The sequence below is a fragment of the Neodiprion pinetum genome, chromosome 2, assembly GCF_021155775.2.
Source record: "Neodiprion pinetum isolate iyNeoPine1 chromosome 2, iyNeoPine1.2, whole genome shotgun sequence".
Classification (NCBI taxonomy): Eukaryota; Metazoa; Arthropoda; class Insecta; order Hymenoptera; family Diprionidae; genus Neodiprion; species Neodiprion pinetum.
In genome coordinates this window covers 11916373-11932886 of record NC_060233.1, presented here as the reverse complement: position 1 = coordinate 11932886, position 16514 = coordinate 11916373, and the positions used below count along the sequence as shown (strand labels likewise).

At 34.1% G+C, this 16514-nt stretch overlaps 1 protein-coding gene across 1 annotated transcript; it reads right to left on the bottom strand.

The window, feature by feature from the left end:
- Positions 1-10406: 10406 nt before the first annotated feature.
- On the bottom strand, positions 10407-16105 carry Oda (Ornithine decarboxylase antizyme). Its single transcript, XM_069133806.1, is given in 6 exon segments — positions 10407-11873; positions 13502-13658; positions 13741-13990; positions 14609-14710; positions 14712-14814; positions 16074-16105. Coding segments are annotated over 5 exon segments (588 nt in total). The 5' UTR covers positions 16091-16105; the 3' UTR covers positions 10407-11873; positions 13502-13542.
- Positions 16106-16514: the final 409 nt, after the last annotated feature.

Here is a 16514-nt window from a genome sequence, read left to right as displayed (position 1 = left end):
TTGTAAATCACTAATATCGAAAACATCCGTTGATATCCTGTTAATAAACAATGTTTGGATATCATTGATTGTCACATACACAAAGGTTTTACTACTGATGATCACCAACGACTTACATTTGTAAGTGTACATGTACATTTGATTGTTTTTCAAATTATGACAATTGTACTTACTCCAACTTCATCTGTCATTTCTCGATAATCAAGATGTAAGCTTTTAAAATAACGTCGATATATGTGTAAAGCGTTTATATGACTCTACACGAAAGGTTTCAAATGCCAGAAACACTCGGGAGTCAATGTGCAGTCAGTTTTGAACGTGGTTCAACTGACGGTTAAGTGCACGAATACATAACGTAAACAATGACAACCTTAGATTTTAAAACTGTTTAATTTAATACAAATTTCACTGCACCTGGCTAACGGATACGAAATATCCGAGGTCAGAAAATATTACATGGTAGTAACGAACTCTATGTAATAAGAAATAATCTTAAGAGACATTTTTTCGAGTACACTACAAAGTATAATCGTCATCACCAACTTTACTTAGGCCCAATTTGTACAATAATAGCAATATGATCAGCATAATACCTGTAAAATACTATCATAGCTCATAGGATATATTAACTGGTTGAATGCAGAACTATTTTACTATTCGGAATAATGAACAACTAGAATACAATGCCTAAGTACCAATGCGGTGAAAATAAATCGGCTGGAATCCTAAAATTTAAACATCACACAGATTTTCGCTTGTCTAACATGAATAACGCGAAAACTTGTTTTTCAATTCAATTCAATCATCTTAAGTAAAGATGTAGCGCTTTGAATGGATACTTTGCTCATTCTCTGTTTTTTTGAAAACGTATGTGCATATCAATATCCAAGATAATTGATCGATTGCACAAACAATTTATACGTTGCAGCTTTGATTTTGGTGCTACCAAATAATTTATCATCGCAATTTAGCTGTAATCAGATCAACTGAGCTTTAAAATATTGAGGCCTATTTGACCACATTCCGAAAAAAAAACTTTATTTGTACTATCAGTATGCAGTCATCAACTTGGCTTCTATTTCACAATTTTTTTTTTTTTTGCAAATGCGGTGAAAATCTCTGAAATATCCCCTGAGAAATTCTGAATTTGTTTCGTAAATTATAACTTTTGAAAATGAATCGAAGAATTTTAGTGAAATCAGTCCGTAATATTCAATTTCGGAAAGTTTCAACTAAAATTGCTGGCAATTTTTTTTACTAGAACTGTTCACCACACAATAGATCAGTGAAAGAGAAAAAGATACAGATACCTAATTGTAATATCAATTTTACTATCAGCAGGATCTTTATACAAAATAATTTCTCACAGTTACATTATGCGAAAACTGTCCAACTCAAACGGTCGCTAAAATTTTTTATTTTGTTACACGATGCTGCAGACTTAAGCGAAAAAATTGTTTCTTGAAAGTACAAAGATGAACAATTGTAATATAATTTTGGTTGGTTGGGCAAGGATATTTTACACATCACCGAAATGAATTTAATGTTACATAATTCGTAAGGTCATAGTTCATAGCAACACTAATACTTTGCTGTTTCTCCGACAGTTTTATGCTAGATGTGCAATTTATAGCTTCAATTTAATCATTTGGAAAGTAAGAAAGAAAAATTATATCCTAATATCAAAATTCTGATCTAGCATAGCAGTATTCCGCACTATAAATAGAGTAATAATATGTTACGATAATAAGTGAAAGAAAATTAACAGCGGTAGAAATAATCAGATCAGCCAAATTTGAATACCACAGGACGTCTATCTTCCTGAATTCCCCCTTAGTAAGAATTATAACTAATTGGGATTCTCAATTTGGAGATCGTCACAGCAACATGGCGTTGAAGTCGGTGAACAATTGATCGTTTTAGGCGAATTTAACAAATACCAGGGCACAAAACGCTTCGTGCAAGCCGTTGACCCGTCATTTTCTGATATTGAATCTATTTAGCGTAAAATATCCGGTGAATAACCGCTTTTTAATTACACACGCCGGCTGCTATCGTTGCTGTGGTATGTTTACTGCCGTCAGATGGCATCTTCTAAATTTGAGGATCCTAATTCAATTCAAAGGAGGAACAAAAGGAATAACGAAAAAACATATGGCCGGGACATAACATACAAAAACGATCTCATCAATTTAATGGAAATGCAACTTAGGTACAGCAGGCTAAAAAAATTTCATACGAGTTACAGATTTTATGAATTTACAGATTGCAGGTAATTCTTTTTTTCTCATTCGCGCTGACAACTCATGCACTACTTTTCGTAATTTTTGATACCCACGATTGAATGCAATACGTCAATGTAATCTCACGTCTGATAGGTACAGTAAAGCCACAGCGTTGTTATCAAAAAACGAGCCTAATTTTGTAATTTTCGAAGTATAATTCAACTCGCATGAAATTTCTTTTTGGTCAAATTACACAAAGACATATAAATATATATTTATCGTATAATGTTGTATGTATAAAAAAGTAAAAACATGTACGATTATATTAGATATACTTCGATTATATGCCGCAATACTCTGCGTATATTAGAGTATAATGAGGTTTAAACGATTGATAATCTTACCTGCAGTGTATAAAACAGATAAGAAATAATCACAAGAGGCAATAGAAAGCAACTAACAATAAGATCTGTAAAATTCATCTGAATATGCGTATTTATGAGTCTCTGGACGTGGTATGAACAAATATATTGGGATCCATGTTGCAGACGTAGTCTGGGCAACATGGCATCAAAAGGTGTAATCAGCTGATCCCGTTGGACGGATTTTCCAAATATCAAAGCTCAGAAATTTTCATGTAACCTGTTGGAATTTCATTTGACGTAAAGTAAATTTACAGTAAAATATGTGTCAAAACACACTTTCGTAATTCAATACGAGACTGTGTTGATAACGCAGATCGCATTTTCTGGATTTAAGGGATGCCCTGGTCGACTTCGACGTTGATGTATATCTCAAAATATCGACATCCATGTTTCTCACACACAAAAAAGGGTTTAACAGCCGCATTGCATATGCAATTATGAACAAAAATATTCCAAAACATTTTCACTTGACACCGATGTAAAGAAATGTAATGAATTCTATGAAATCGCAATGATAAATCCGTACAATCAATGCAGTTTCTTTATTGCTGTATCAAATGAAAATGTATTGGATTGTTATTGTTCAGAATTGTGTATAAAATGGGGCTATTGAGCACTTTTTTGCGGTTGTGATACGTGGACTTCGATATTTGGAGATATATACGCCAGCGTCAAAATAGACCAGGGCATCCCCTTGAGGATCCCAATAACAAACCACGCTAATAGACGAATAGATGCCTTAATTATGTAAAACAGCACAATGTTTCTTGTGATTATTTTCTGGCTATGACGAAGACAGCTGAGACGGTTTAAAGATACGGATTGTGATGTCACGAAGACTTAAAACCCGGCATACCTGTTCGAAACCGAAATTTAACGGAAATGCAATATTTTTCTCGATTAGTAGAATAAATAATGAAAAACATTTTCGAATGTACGTAGGTTTTCGAAGTTTGACTGAAAGAATTCAAAGCACAGAAGATCATTATGATAATAGAATTTTATTATTGGAATGACATACACATGTTGATAATTTGGGAAACTTTGTCTATCTTTATTCCGTATTGAGTGCAGATATGTAGTTGAAAATGCATAATAATATCGATCAGTATAGAAATTATGATATAGTATGTGTAATAAATATCAAGCTATAAGCTTACAAAGGATTTTATGTTAGTGTTAGTTATGTAAGTAAAAGTTTTATTAGATATAAATATTGGTATGATACGGTCGTCAGAGCTCGTTGTAATCTGAGACTGCGATTTCTGTATTCACCTGCAATTATGAATGAAAATATGTTCTTTTACCAGTTGTTCAAATTGTAAGCAGGCAATTTTTTATGGAACATTTCCTATGTTCCCAAAGTAGTCAATCTTTGTTTCATAACTGGATTTGTGAAGTGTAACTGTGCCGCGTATTTATTGAAAGAAAAGAGGACAAATAATTAAGCAAACGTGAAGTCCGTCTTTTACTATTTCGTGATAAAGTGAACGCAAGCTGCCGAATATATGGCTTGGTAGTATTTTTATCTAATATTTATGAAGAGAAAGATTAATGTATTCATAAGTTGATTGATATATATATATATATATATGCGATGTATTCGTGACCAGAAAAATAGAATGAACCATGTTTAACCGCAAATTAGTTCACACATAACCTCAAAAGCGTCACCTCACCATGTGACATATTAGATTAGTTTTAATTAACTATAACGCAAAACAGTAACTATTCTTACTAACATAGTTTCTGTAATATAAATTAGAATGTCCTCTTAAACATTTTTTTATAATATATTATAGCCTGAAGATGGTCGGCGGGGCCCGGCCGAAACGTCGAAAACATGTTTCTTTAATCAAATGAACAAATTACGAAACTGACCGGATTTCGACTAAACATGGTTCAATCTATATATATATATATATATATATATATATATATATATATATATATATATATATATAATATATATTATATACAATATCATGTTACCTATAATATATATATATATATATATATACATATATACAGATACACCTGACGATGGTCGTGAATAATTATGATATACGACAATTTATCAAGAGGTAAAAGTGACATATTTTTTCAAATAGCAACTTGTTTACGTCGCTTTTCCGTCGCGACGTGAATGACCTTGGAAGTAATTATTTCACCAATAAATAGATAATATTTAAAGAAGAACTACAAATACGCGTTAATTGGACACGGTGGAAAGAAAATCAGAACATAGTTTTAAGAAATCTCATATTAACATATATTCATACTTATATATAAATACATAAATATAGAATTGTGTACATATATATAGTGTCTTTCGAATGATTATTGTTATTGATAAATATACATTAAGTTATACCATTAGATATATGAAGATAAAATTATAAAATGATAATATATTATACACACACATTAATTTTATTTAACATTATATTTTATTAATTATTATATACGATATCATGTTACCTATAATATATGTTATTATATCTTATACACGTTTTTATTTCTTTTATTTCGATCCTCCTCAAAGTGAGTTTTCTTGGTTGAAAATGATTTTACCTCTGTAAGTACAAGACAATTATGGTATACGTTAATATATTAAATTTGTATTCACCTAAATATGTTGTATAAAGTACTGGCAGACTCAATAGAAGAACCTCATACTATCACGACATGATAAATTTGATATTTTACGCTCATTAAGGAAATGATTAGCGACTTCTCACCCTGAATTGTAACATTAACAGTACTCATACGAATATTCGATCATTTCTTGTAATCCACTCGATATTAACGATAAGATCATAAGTTTAATAATGTATCACGATTGTCGTAAGAAAATATATACGAGTATTTTATCTTAGAAGAATTGTCTGATATTATTTATAATTAGTATCGTCACATAGTGCTATTCTTATCACGAAGAGATTTAGATTGCTTTACTAGGGAATTCGGTCCTGCGCACTTCGTGCCACTCTCTTTTATGTGTATTGTAATTTTGAATACGCTACATGATGAAATAGTGAATTATCTGGACATTCAGACCTTTTATCTGATCGTCTGCTTAACCCTTACTTGCTAGCTAGAGGTATAAATCACACCAGGATTGGTTTTCCTTTAATTTTAGGTACCTAAACAGCTCAGTTGCAATTAAGGCCCTTCGTATTGAAAAATAACTATAATTCAATTGTTTTTGTAAAAAAAGCCATTATTATATTTTTTTTTATTGCATTTTTTCAGTATACTTAAATTTAATTTTTGACTATATAAAATACATGATCCTTTGCAATAAACTTTCGATATGTTCTACAAAAAAACTTGAAGCAAAAATGTTCAATAATTTATATTTTATAACAATTTTCGTCGCTGGGGTGCGAAGCACCTCAGTCTGGACAGTACGTGATTCTACATGCGTGTAGCAAGTAAGGGTTAGTAATGATCATGTTATGTTCCTGATGGGCTTGTAACAAGATGAGGAGCGTCTGAATTAATTGGAAACTCTTAATATGTTTATTGCCTATATAGTAGGCTCCTCTGAATTCTGAATAAATTCTTTCACGCACCATTCCGACGTAATTTTGCGAGAAAAATCGATTAGGCGTAGTCCCAATACGCTGCGATCAACGCATCAAAAGTTACAGCCAAAAAACGAGAACCTGTGTTTTCGACATTTTTCAGCAGGTGCTTTTTCCTTCGTAACTTCTCTCCTGTGGATCCCACGCTGTTTTCGCTCCGTTTTCTGAGTTCCTGGGGGTCCAATCAGTCAGGAAAGGGTCATTTAAATCGAATCTGGGACCAAAAATTTTTCGGCTAAAAAAAAAGCAAGGCTAACCCCTTTGCATTTTTGGCGAAAATTTTCGCGATTTTGAAAAGTGCTGGAATAAATTCTTTCACGCACCATTCCGACGTAATTTTGCGAGAGAAATCGATTGGGCGCTGTCCCAATACGCTGCGATCAACGCATCAAAAGTTACAGCTGAAAAACGAGAACCTGTGTTTTCGACATTTTTCAGCAGGTGCTTTTTCCTTCGTAACTTCTCTCCTGTTGATCCCACGCTGTTTTCGCTCCGTTTTCTGAGTTCCTGGGGGTCCAATCAGTCAGGAAAGAGTCATTTAAATCGAATCTGGGACCAAAAATTTTTCGGCCAAAAAAAAAGCAAGGCTAACCCCTTTGCATTTTTGGCGAAAATTTTTGCGATTTTGAAAAGTGCTGGAATAAATTCTTTGATGCACCATTCCGACGTAATCTTGCGAGAGAAATCGATTGGGCGCAGTCCCAATACGCTGCGATCAACGCATCAAAAGTTACAGCCGAAAAACGAGAACTTGTGTTTTCGACATTTTTCAGCAGGTGCTTTTTCCTTCGTAACTACTCTCCTGTTGATCCCACGCTGTTTTCGCTCCGTTTTCTGAGTTCCTGGGGGTCCAATCAGTCAGGAAAGGGTCATTTAAATCGAATCTGGGACCAAAAATTTTTCGGCCAAAAAAAAAGCAAGGCTAACCCCTTCGCATTTTTGGCGAAAATTTTCGCGATTTTGAAAAGTGCTGGAATAAATTCTTTGATGCACCATTCCGCCGTAATTTTGCGAAAGAAATCGATTAGGCGTAGTCCCAATACGCTGCGATCAACGCATCAAAAGTTACAGCCGAAAAACGAGAACCTGTGTTTTCGACATTTTTCAGCAGGTGCTTTTTCCTTCGTAACTTCTCTCCTGTTGATCCCACGCTGTTTTCGCTCCGTTTTCTGAGTTCCTGGGGGTCCAATCAGTCAGGAAAGGGTCATTTAAATCGAATCTGGGACCAAAAATTTTTCGGCTAAAAAAAAAGCAAGGCTAACCCCTTTGCATTTTTGGCGAAAATTTTTGCGATTTTGAAAAGTGCTGGAATAAATTCTTTGATGCACCATTCCGACGTAATCTTGCGAGAGAAATCGATTGGGCGCAGTCCCAATACGCTGCGATCAACGCATCAAAAGTTACAGCCGAAAAACGAGAACTTGTGTTTTCGACATTTTTCAGCAGGTGCTTTTTCCTTCGTAACTACTCTCCTGTTGATCCCACGCTGTTTTCGCTCCGTTTTCTGAGTTCCTGGGGGTCCAATCAGTCAGGAAAGGGTCATTTAAATCGAATCTGGGACCAAAAATTTTTCGGCTAAAAAATGAAAAAAAAGCAAGGCTAACCCCTTTGCATTTTTGGCGAAAATTTTCGCGATTTTGAAAAGTGCTGGAATAAATTCTTTGATGCACCATTCCGACGTAATCTTGCGAGAGAAATCGATTGGGCGCAGTCCCAATACGCTGCGATCAACGCATCAAAAGTTACAGCCGAAAAACGAGAACCTGTGTTTTCGACATTTTTCAGCAGGTGCTTTTTCCTTCGTAACTTCTCTCCTGTTGATCCCACGCTGTTTTCGCTCCGTTTTCTGGGTTCCTGGGGGTCCAATCAGTCAGGAAAGGGTCATTTAAATCGAATCTGGGACCAAAAATTTTTCGGCCAAAAAAAAAGCAAGGCTAACCCCTTTGCATTTTTGGCGAAAATTTTCGCGATTTTGAAAAGTGCTGGAATAAATTCTTTGATGGACCATTCCGACGTAATCTTGCGAGGGAAATCGATTGGGCGCAGTCCCAATACGCTGTGATCAACGCATCAAAAGTTACAGCCAAAAAACGAGAACCTGTGTTTTCGACATTTTTCAGCAGGTGCTTTTTCCTTCGTAACTTCTCTCCTGTTGATCCCACGCTGTTTTCGCTCCGTTTTCTGAGTTCCTGGGGGTCCAATCAGTCAGGAAAGGGTCATTTAAATCGAATCTGGGACCAAAAATTTTTCGGCTAAAAAAAAAGCAAGGCTAACCCCTTTGCATTTTTGGCGAAAATTTTCGCGATTTTGAAAAGTGCTGGAATAAATTCTTTGATGCACCATTCCGACGTAATCTTGCGAGAGAAATCGATTGGGCGCAGTCCCAATACGCTGCGATCAACGCATCAAAAGTTACAGCCGAAAAACGAGAACCTGTGTTTTCGACATTTTTCAGCAGGTGCTTTTTCCTTCGTAACTTCTCTCCTGTGGATCCCACGCTGTTTTCGCTCCGTTTTCTGAGTTCCTGGGGGTCCAATCAGTCAGGAAAGGGTCATTTAAATCGAATCTGGGACCAAAAATTTTTCGGCTAAAAAAAAAGCAAGGCTAACCCCTTTGCATTTTTGGCGAAAATTTTCGCGATTTTGAAAAGTGCTGGAATAAATTCTTTGATGCACCATTCCGACGTAATCTTGCGAGAGAAATCGATTGGGCGCAGTCCTAATACGCTGCGATCAACGCATCAAAAGTTACAGCCGAAAAACGAGAACTTGTGTTTTCGACATTTTTCAGCAGGTGCTTTTTCCTTCGTAACTCCTCTCCTGTTGATCCCACGCTGTTTTCGCTCCGTTTTCCGAGTTCCTGGGGGTCCAATCAGTCAGGAAAGGGTCATTCAAATCGAATCTGGGACCAAAAATTTTTCGGCTAAAAAATGAAAAAAAAGCAAGGCTAACCCCTTCTCATTTTTGGCGAAAATTTTCGCGATTTTGAAAAGTGCTGGAATAAATTCTATCACGTACCATTCCGACGTAATTTTGCGAGAGAAATCGATTGGGCGCTGTCCCAATACGCTGCGATCAACGCATCAAAAGTTACAGCCGAAAAACGGAGAATTTCAGCCGTCATTTCTCTGCTGTTCGTCCTACGCTCTTTTCGCAGCGTTTTCTTGTGTACACATACATATACATGTATGTTCCCCGTTCATCAGTAAAAGATAAAAATATTGAATCTTATGCTCATCTTAATCCTTTCATTTCCATCTCCGTCGATTCTGGTACCAGTGTAAAACATACGTATGCCTGTGTCCCGAGGAGTAATGAATGCAATGGAATCAAGCATAATGTTCATCCTGTACCCTACAAACTACATTTTCAATGCCTCCAATAGTTACACCCTCTGTAATATCTGTAGATTTTTTGCGATTTTCCGAGACAAAGAAGTTTCTGTCTCACAATCAGAATCTATTTACTGGAGCCATTTTCTACTAATCATACTCATAGCAATGCAAAAAAAAAATTCAGACCGTCTGCTGCGACAGTACAAAGAAATCGCGATATCATTTTTTTGCCGCGTCTTTCGAACCGCTGTTTCCATCAAATTTAGAGTATATGCTACGGTATTTTGTCGAAAAATTTTGACGATGTAGGGGCTGAATCCAAATGATTCCAGCGTTTTTGAAATTAGATCGAAATTTAATATGGTCCTCCAAATCCGTGGTTTCCATGACTGACAGGTTTGTAGCATTCTCCGATGAGTAAGGAAGAAGAAGAGGATACAACGGCAGGAGACTAATTGAAGGTGGTTTGGAGTTTGTGTTTTTTGTCGAAAACCGATTAATCTTATTCGTTAAAGTTTTATTTGATTTTTATTTAGCAATCACTTTTCAAGTATGAATGTTAAATGTAGCATAATAAGATTTAGAGTGATCATGTATATGTATGTATATAATATAATGTTATCATAATACTAAATACGATGGTCCGCATTGCATAAAATCTACTCTTTCTTTTTATCTTCATATTAGATTGAAATGAATGGTTTATATTATCTCTTCTTTTACCAAAAAACTGTGATCAGTAATGTATACACGTATATACTTGGAACATCTATGAAAAACAGAAAGTTGGATTTTACACAAAACGGCCCAGCGATCTAATTTACCTACAGGCAACTAATTAATTGAATATCTTTTGTTTTTATTTTTTTATATTTTGCAAATTTTTTTTACTTTTTTTTCATGCATAATTTTTTTTTTTTTACTTGTCTGCGCCAGTTCAACTTTTGAGGCGTATTCATTATCAAGAATTCTTTAAGCGTTAATGCATTGGGAGTTATCAAATAATCATACTTAAAATCTAAAATAAAGTTGATTAATTCTAATAAAATTAATTATAAACTAATACGTAGAATGAATAAAATACTCAACAATATGCTTGCAGTGTTCGCAACATAGAATCATTGCAATGAGTTCTGGAGATATGCATTAGAAAATGCTTTACATCTAATACAAATCGTAAGATGGCATCACTTTCTGGTGATCCATACGCAGGTTATCGATTGATTGCATATACCAAAAGGCTTACCAAGTAATATTCAATGAAGTCAGGAATGGCTTTAAATACGTCTTTGCACAAAGATAAAATATTTGCTATTTGCTGAAAACAGTGAAATAGGATCCTTCAGGAATTCAACACTCGCAAATACGTTATTTGAAACATGTTGATTGCTAAGATCACAAAAATTGTGCGACATATTTGAAAATTAGTAATCATTCATCAGAATAAAGAGCAAAGTGCAAGTATTGGTATATTTTCACTGATTAGCCGACTATGTTGTTAAAAAATGTGGTGAATATATGATTTTGATCACTTCCTCAGAACCAGTGAAAAGTTGTTAAATATTGCAATTTGATTCTTGTTAGCTGAAAAATGTTGAAGTAGCTAATGCATATTATCTTGTTCACTTACACGCAAGTATAACAATAACAATAATAGTAATATATAATATATGATTATTAGTATAATAATAAAATTATATTAATATTGGATGAAATGATAAATTATAATAACTCCCAACCTGTCACGATTAACGCAAAGTTTAATCAATAATAAATTTAATACTGCTAGCTCGTCAATCTTACCATAAAGTTTCTATGATGTTATACAACATGTGAAATAAAAATGGTCAAGTGTTCAAGCAGCATTCAAGACGTGGGATATTTTGTGAGCGTGTAATAATTGGATGTTTTATCATTATTAAAATTGTTCAATAGAATGATAATTTAACAATTTATTAAATGTCTATATTTTAAGCTCTAAGCATGACTATCTTTGTTGTATACTTCAATTTCTTAAACTTAACTCATAGGTAACAGTATATATGTTGGTAGAAGGCTACAATTATAATTGAACATTCACCAGCTTTCCATAGCTGAAAAATTTCACATCGAAATAACGAATAAAACTCAAATTGCTGCTTAGCAATTTTCCGGAAATATTAAGAAAATTGCAGCATATGGCGCGGGCAGCAAACAAAAAACATTAATATGACAAATTATAACGAATTTTAATGTTTCTCTTTTCAATTCCCTGCAATTGACTCCTATATGCCTTATCTTTAACGTATAAAACTGGTACCTGAAAATGGACAAAAAAAAGTTGTAAATTAAAATGAAGAATCAAACTGTACAATTAAGTCCACATTGCAACGAATTTTTCTATCACTTCCCAGCAAGTATTTGAACTCGAAAAATGAAATTCGTTCCAAATTGATTAATGTTCAAGAATTCATTCATTCATTCCAATGTTAAAAACTGATATCTTTCTTAATGTAAGCATGCTTTTTTATCGACGCAAGTTTAAGCTCGGAAAAGCGATTTCTTTACAAAAAACTAAAAACAGTATTGACTTCAAAACAAAACAAGAAAAATATTTCAACATAATAATGTAGAAGGTTTAAATTTCTAATCCGAGTACCGAAAGTTTTGAAATATCTTTGATGAGCATTTAGGTAGATAAACTAACCCATATAGAAGATGGTTAATAGATAACCGACATCAAATTTTACTTGCTGTAGATATTTTATATACTCTCACTGCATACATGTGGAGTAAGATTGAAGAAAGAAAATATTTGATAAAAATAGATATAATGCGTTTCAACTTATCTAATCATGTATTAACAAAATACATGAAGAAGTTAATTCTTTGTATTTGTTTGAAGAAATAAAAGAAATAACAAACGCTAAGAATGCACACATCATGTTCTTTCATTATGTTTGTAGTGTGAACTTAAGTTAGTAATTGTTTCAGAATCAAAAGGCCTTCAATGCTTCTGCAATTATAGTATTGAATCACGAAGTTCAACATATTTGACCCAGATTGAAAAAATCTGTCAATAAAATTCCCAAGACGCACTGAACTGGACAAGTTTAATGCTTGAAACAAGAGACATAATTCACGTATGAAAACCCTGGTAGAAATTATTTTTTCAAACTCTTAGAAATATCTAAAAATCTCCTCAGTTTGAATCTTTATGTCAGCTTGCAGTTTTGCTGAAAAATTTCCGACAAATCATAATGATATGCAAGAATTTTATGGTATAAATACCTCAATTTTTATCTAGAACATAGATTTCGGTACACGTATGAAAAAACTATAATGTTTCTTGCAATCGTCTGTGAAAAGTTTGCAAAATTCAAGTTTTATTAAAAGTAATCTTTTACACATATGTCCTAATTTTTGCCAGCTGCATTTCAGAAATATTAATCTTCACTTCACTGTTTACTAAAAATTTCTAATTGCTATCGGAAATCGACCCCATTTTTCAATAATTCTGTATTGTCAAAAAATACGCAGAACAACCAAAATTCAGATTTTTTCATATTCGTGATACAAAATCTTATCAAAAGATATGAGTTTCGTTGTTTCCATCTCGATTTAGTCAAAATTTGTCAGAAACTAGTTAACACGGAGTCTTTTAGATTTTCAATCGACAACAAAAGTTCGCAAGAATATTAGTTTTGTCGATAAATTTTAACAAACATTATCAGAATCATTCAAACTTTTCCTGCAGATATAACACAGAAGTTTTTTCATGGTTGACCGAAGAGATGGTAAAATTTTTCTGAGGAATTTCTAAGACTTTTATATCGGATATGTACAGAACACACTCTTGTTTGAGTATATGTGAATGATAAATGTGAATTTTGCTTTTTGCTGTCGATATTATAATAATATATTTATAGTAAAACATTGTTCAGTTACCTCTGAGTTAGATTTAAAAGTGAAGTCACGTAGTTGGTAGATTACTCGATAGCATAGAGCATGTAAAGATTGCCAGAATCATTGCCGGGTGGCACGAGTGCATGGGTTGGTGGTAAGACTGTGAAGCCGAGGAACATGAAGGTTCGAACAAGCATAGCTGAAATGAAAAACACACAATGTTCGTACGAAGAAAATATCCACCACAATTAACAGTCGTCGAAAACATGACGTATGCTTACCTCGATCGGTGCGATCCTTCCTCAGGCAAACAACAACATTGGTGCAGTGGAGAGTTTCTTCCGCATATTCGAGAAGAGAAACAAATCCCTCTTTCGAACCCTCCGGAAGGAGACAGCTAGGAACTTGGATGTAGAGACAACCCTTCCACACAACTGTTTCCCACTTAACGCAAGTGCTTTCGGTCAATTGGAGTGCGAATGTTATACGCAATGATTCCTGATTCTTCAATTCATTTAATAGTTCATTCTCCTGGAAAATTATAATGCTTGTAGATGAAGGATGCGCAGTAGCACATTGAATTATCATGGTACAAATGATTTTTATGGAAACTGCACCAAAATTTTTCTGAAAGTATTTTGGAAAAGTGTCGTAACAAATTCTAATATTTCTTGGAAACTTGGTAAAAATATATTTCAATTTCCATGCAGAAAATTACTGAGGAAAAATGGACTGTACCATCTGAATCAAGCGATACAAAAGGATGAAAAAAAAAAAACAAAAAGAAAAAACGTATTATTGCCAACGATAGTGAACAGGAATGAAACAACATCCCTGATATGTAATAGAAATAAATGTAAGTAAATTCGAGTAACGTCAGTGAAGATGGCAACAGTTTCAGAAAAGTTTATCAGATTACCAATAGAAAATGAAATTCAGTAAGAGTAGGAGGTTTTTCCAAAAACTTTCTAGAATTTCTTGAAACAGCTCACAATCAGACATCGTTAGAATAATTCAAAGATTTCCAGCGGAAAAGATACAAAACCTTTCTCGGGAGTGTTCAGAGATATGGTAAGTTTCTGAGAATTTTTTGCACCAGGAAATTCATTAATTTTTCTACTTTTTACAGGATTGACAAACGGCAATTACTTGAACAATTTGGGAGCTCACAGAGAGCTGACTCTGCTTAATCCCCACGCCGCGGCTCTCTGTGTTGACTGTTGAGACAGACAAGGCGGCATGGGGCGCATCAGGACCACCACAGAGGCCCCACGCCCAGCGTTATACAGTAGTGCTGCTGCTGTTGGCGCATTCCCTCATACATGCCTTCCTCGATGTATTTGCTCGACATCCCGCTTTGTGGAGAACAAAATAGTAAAATAAAGAGCCATAATTAGGTCCATAATCCAAGAAAATTCATTCACTATATCGCTCAATAATTACTCTTAAATTCAAGTTCGAGAAAAAAATTATTCCTGCAGTGGATTTTAAAAATTTACCAAGGGTAGGCATGTTGTCAGCCAAGAATGTAAACACTCCAAAGCCAAAAATAAGTCTTCAGAGGTACATGGACTACTATGCTTTAAATAGCACAGGTTGCGTGAGTGTATGTGTGTGTGTGTGTGTGTGTATTTTTTTACCTAGTCATCGTGTATATCTCATCTGTGTTCATAAATAAGAACTAAGAGAAGGTTATTTTATCTATGTGCGTAGTAAAATTCATTTTTACAAGATAAGCTAATCAAGAAAATGATTAACACAGTTATGTAACTTGCTTTAAAAATTCTGAACATCACAAAAACAAAAGTATGAGAATGTTCATAATTAAAGTAACAAATGATAAATTGTGTTATAATATTCTGTAAACTCAATTAAATTAGATAAACAAATTATATGTTACGAGTTATTAACTTGAAGATGTAAAATATGTAAAAAATTATCAATAATTTAACCAAATAAATGAATATATAAGGGAACAGAAAGTAGAACAAATGAAGGAAGAGAATTTCGTTACGTAAATCATGACCCAGATCAAAGAGGTTGTTATTTTTAAAGTCGAGATATGGACGTATAAAATATGTTCACTATAGAATTGTTAACATCATTCGACTCCAAGTAGCCAAGAATATAAGCAGTATCTGTATTGGTAATGTTGCACAATGTGTTCACGAAGAAATGGAATAGCTCTATTGCATGAAAACAAAAAAAAATAAAAAATTTAAGCACTGTTTTGAACATAAAATCTAGTACACTCTTATTTTTTGCGATACAAGTTTGCTATAAGGAATCGAATCAGAGATGAAATACAAATCTTTTTCGTGTACTTATTCATGAAGCTGTGATTTACAGCTACAGAGGCGTTAAATAGTTAGTTGTGCAAATTCTACCAAGCAAACACCACGGACCAATTGGAGCATTTGAGCATTGATTGTAGCCTCATAATCGTCTCTGATATAAGTAGTGAGAATGCCAAACATTGACCATAATCATCCAAGATTACATATCCAGAGAAGAACCGTTAAATTCACAATTAGACTTATATTCAGTGTTAGAATAGATGTCATGTATTGGGGCATGATTAACGTTACACTGTCGCTAACAAAAAATTATTCACCTGGGCCTTGGAACCATTGTGATTCAGTCAACAGGAGGTCTAAAAATAATGTCGATGCAATGATTAGGATTGTTGGTAGCTGCAGAAAAAGGGCTTTGCCCTTTGACCGTTGTAGCGCGATAATTTTTTACTAATAATTTTGCGCAGGCAAATAAACAATATTGGACTGGCCAAAGCCAAACGCTCTCAACAGCTCTGCTTTTCCTTTGGTTGTTTTCTATGCCCAGTAAAAAATCAACTGATCATTACCAGGGCTTGCGTTCCAAATTTATAAGACTCGAACGGTACACAGCGTGAAAACATTGTTGAATGCCCAAGTTGTCGTCATTGAAATGGGCACGAAGCCAAATCTGACAATCGCAAGCAAAGTGAATTGACTTTGATCTCTAGCTATGGAGAACATCGTAAAAGTACTTGCTTTTAGTTAATTAAAGCAAAACA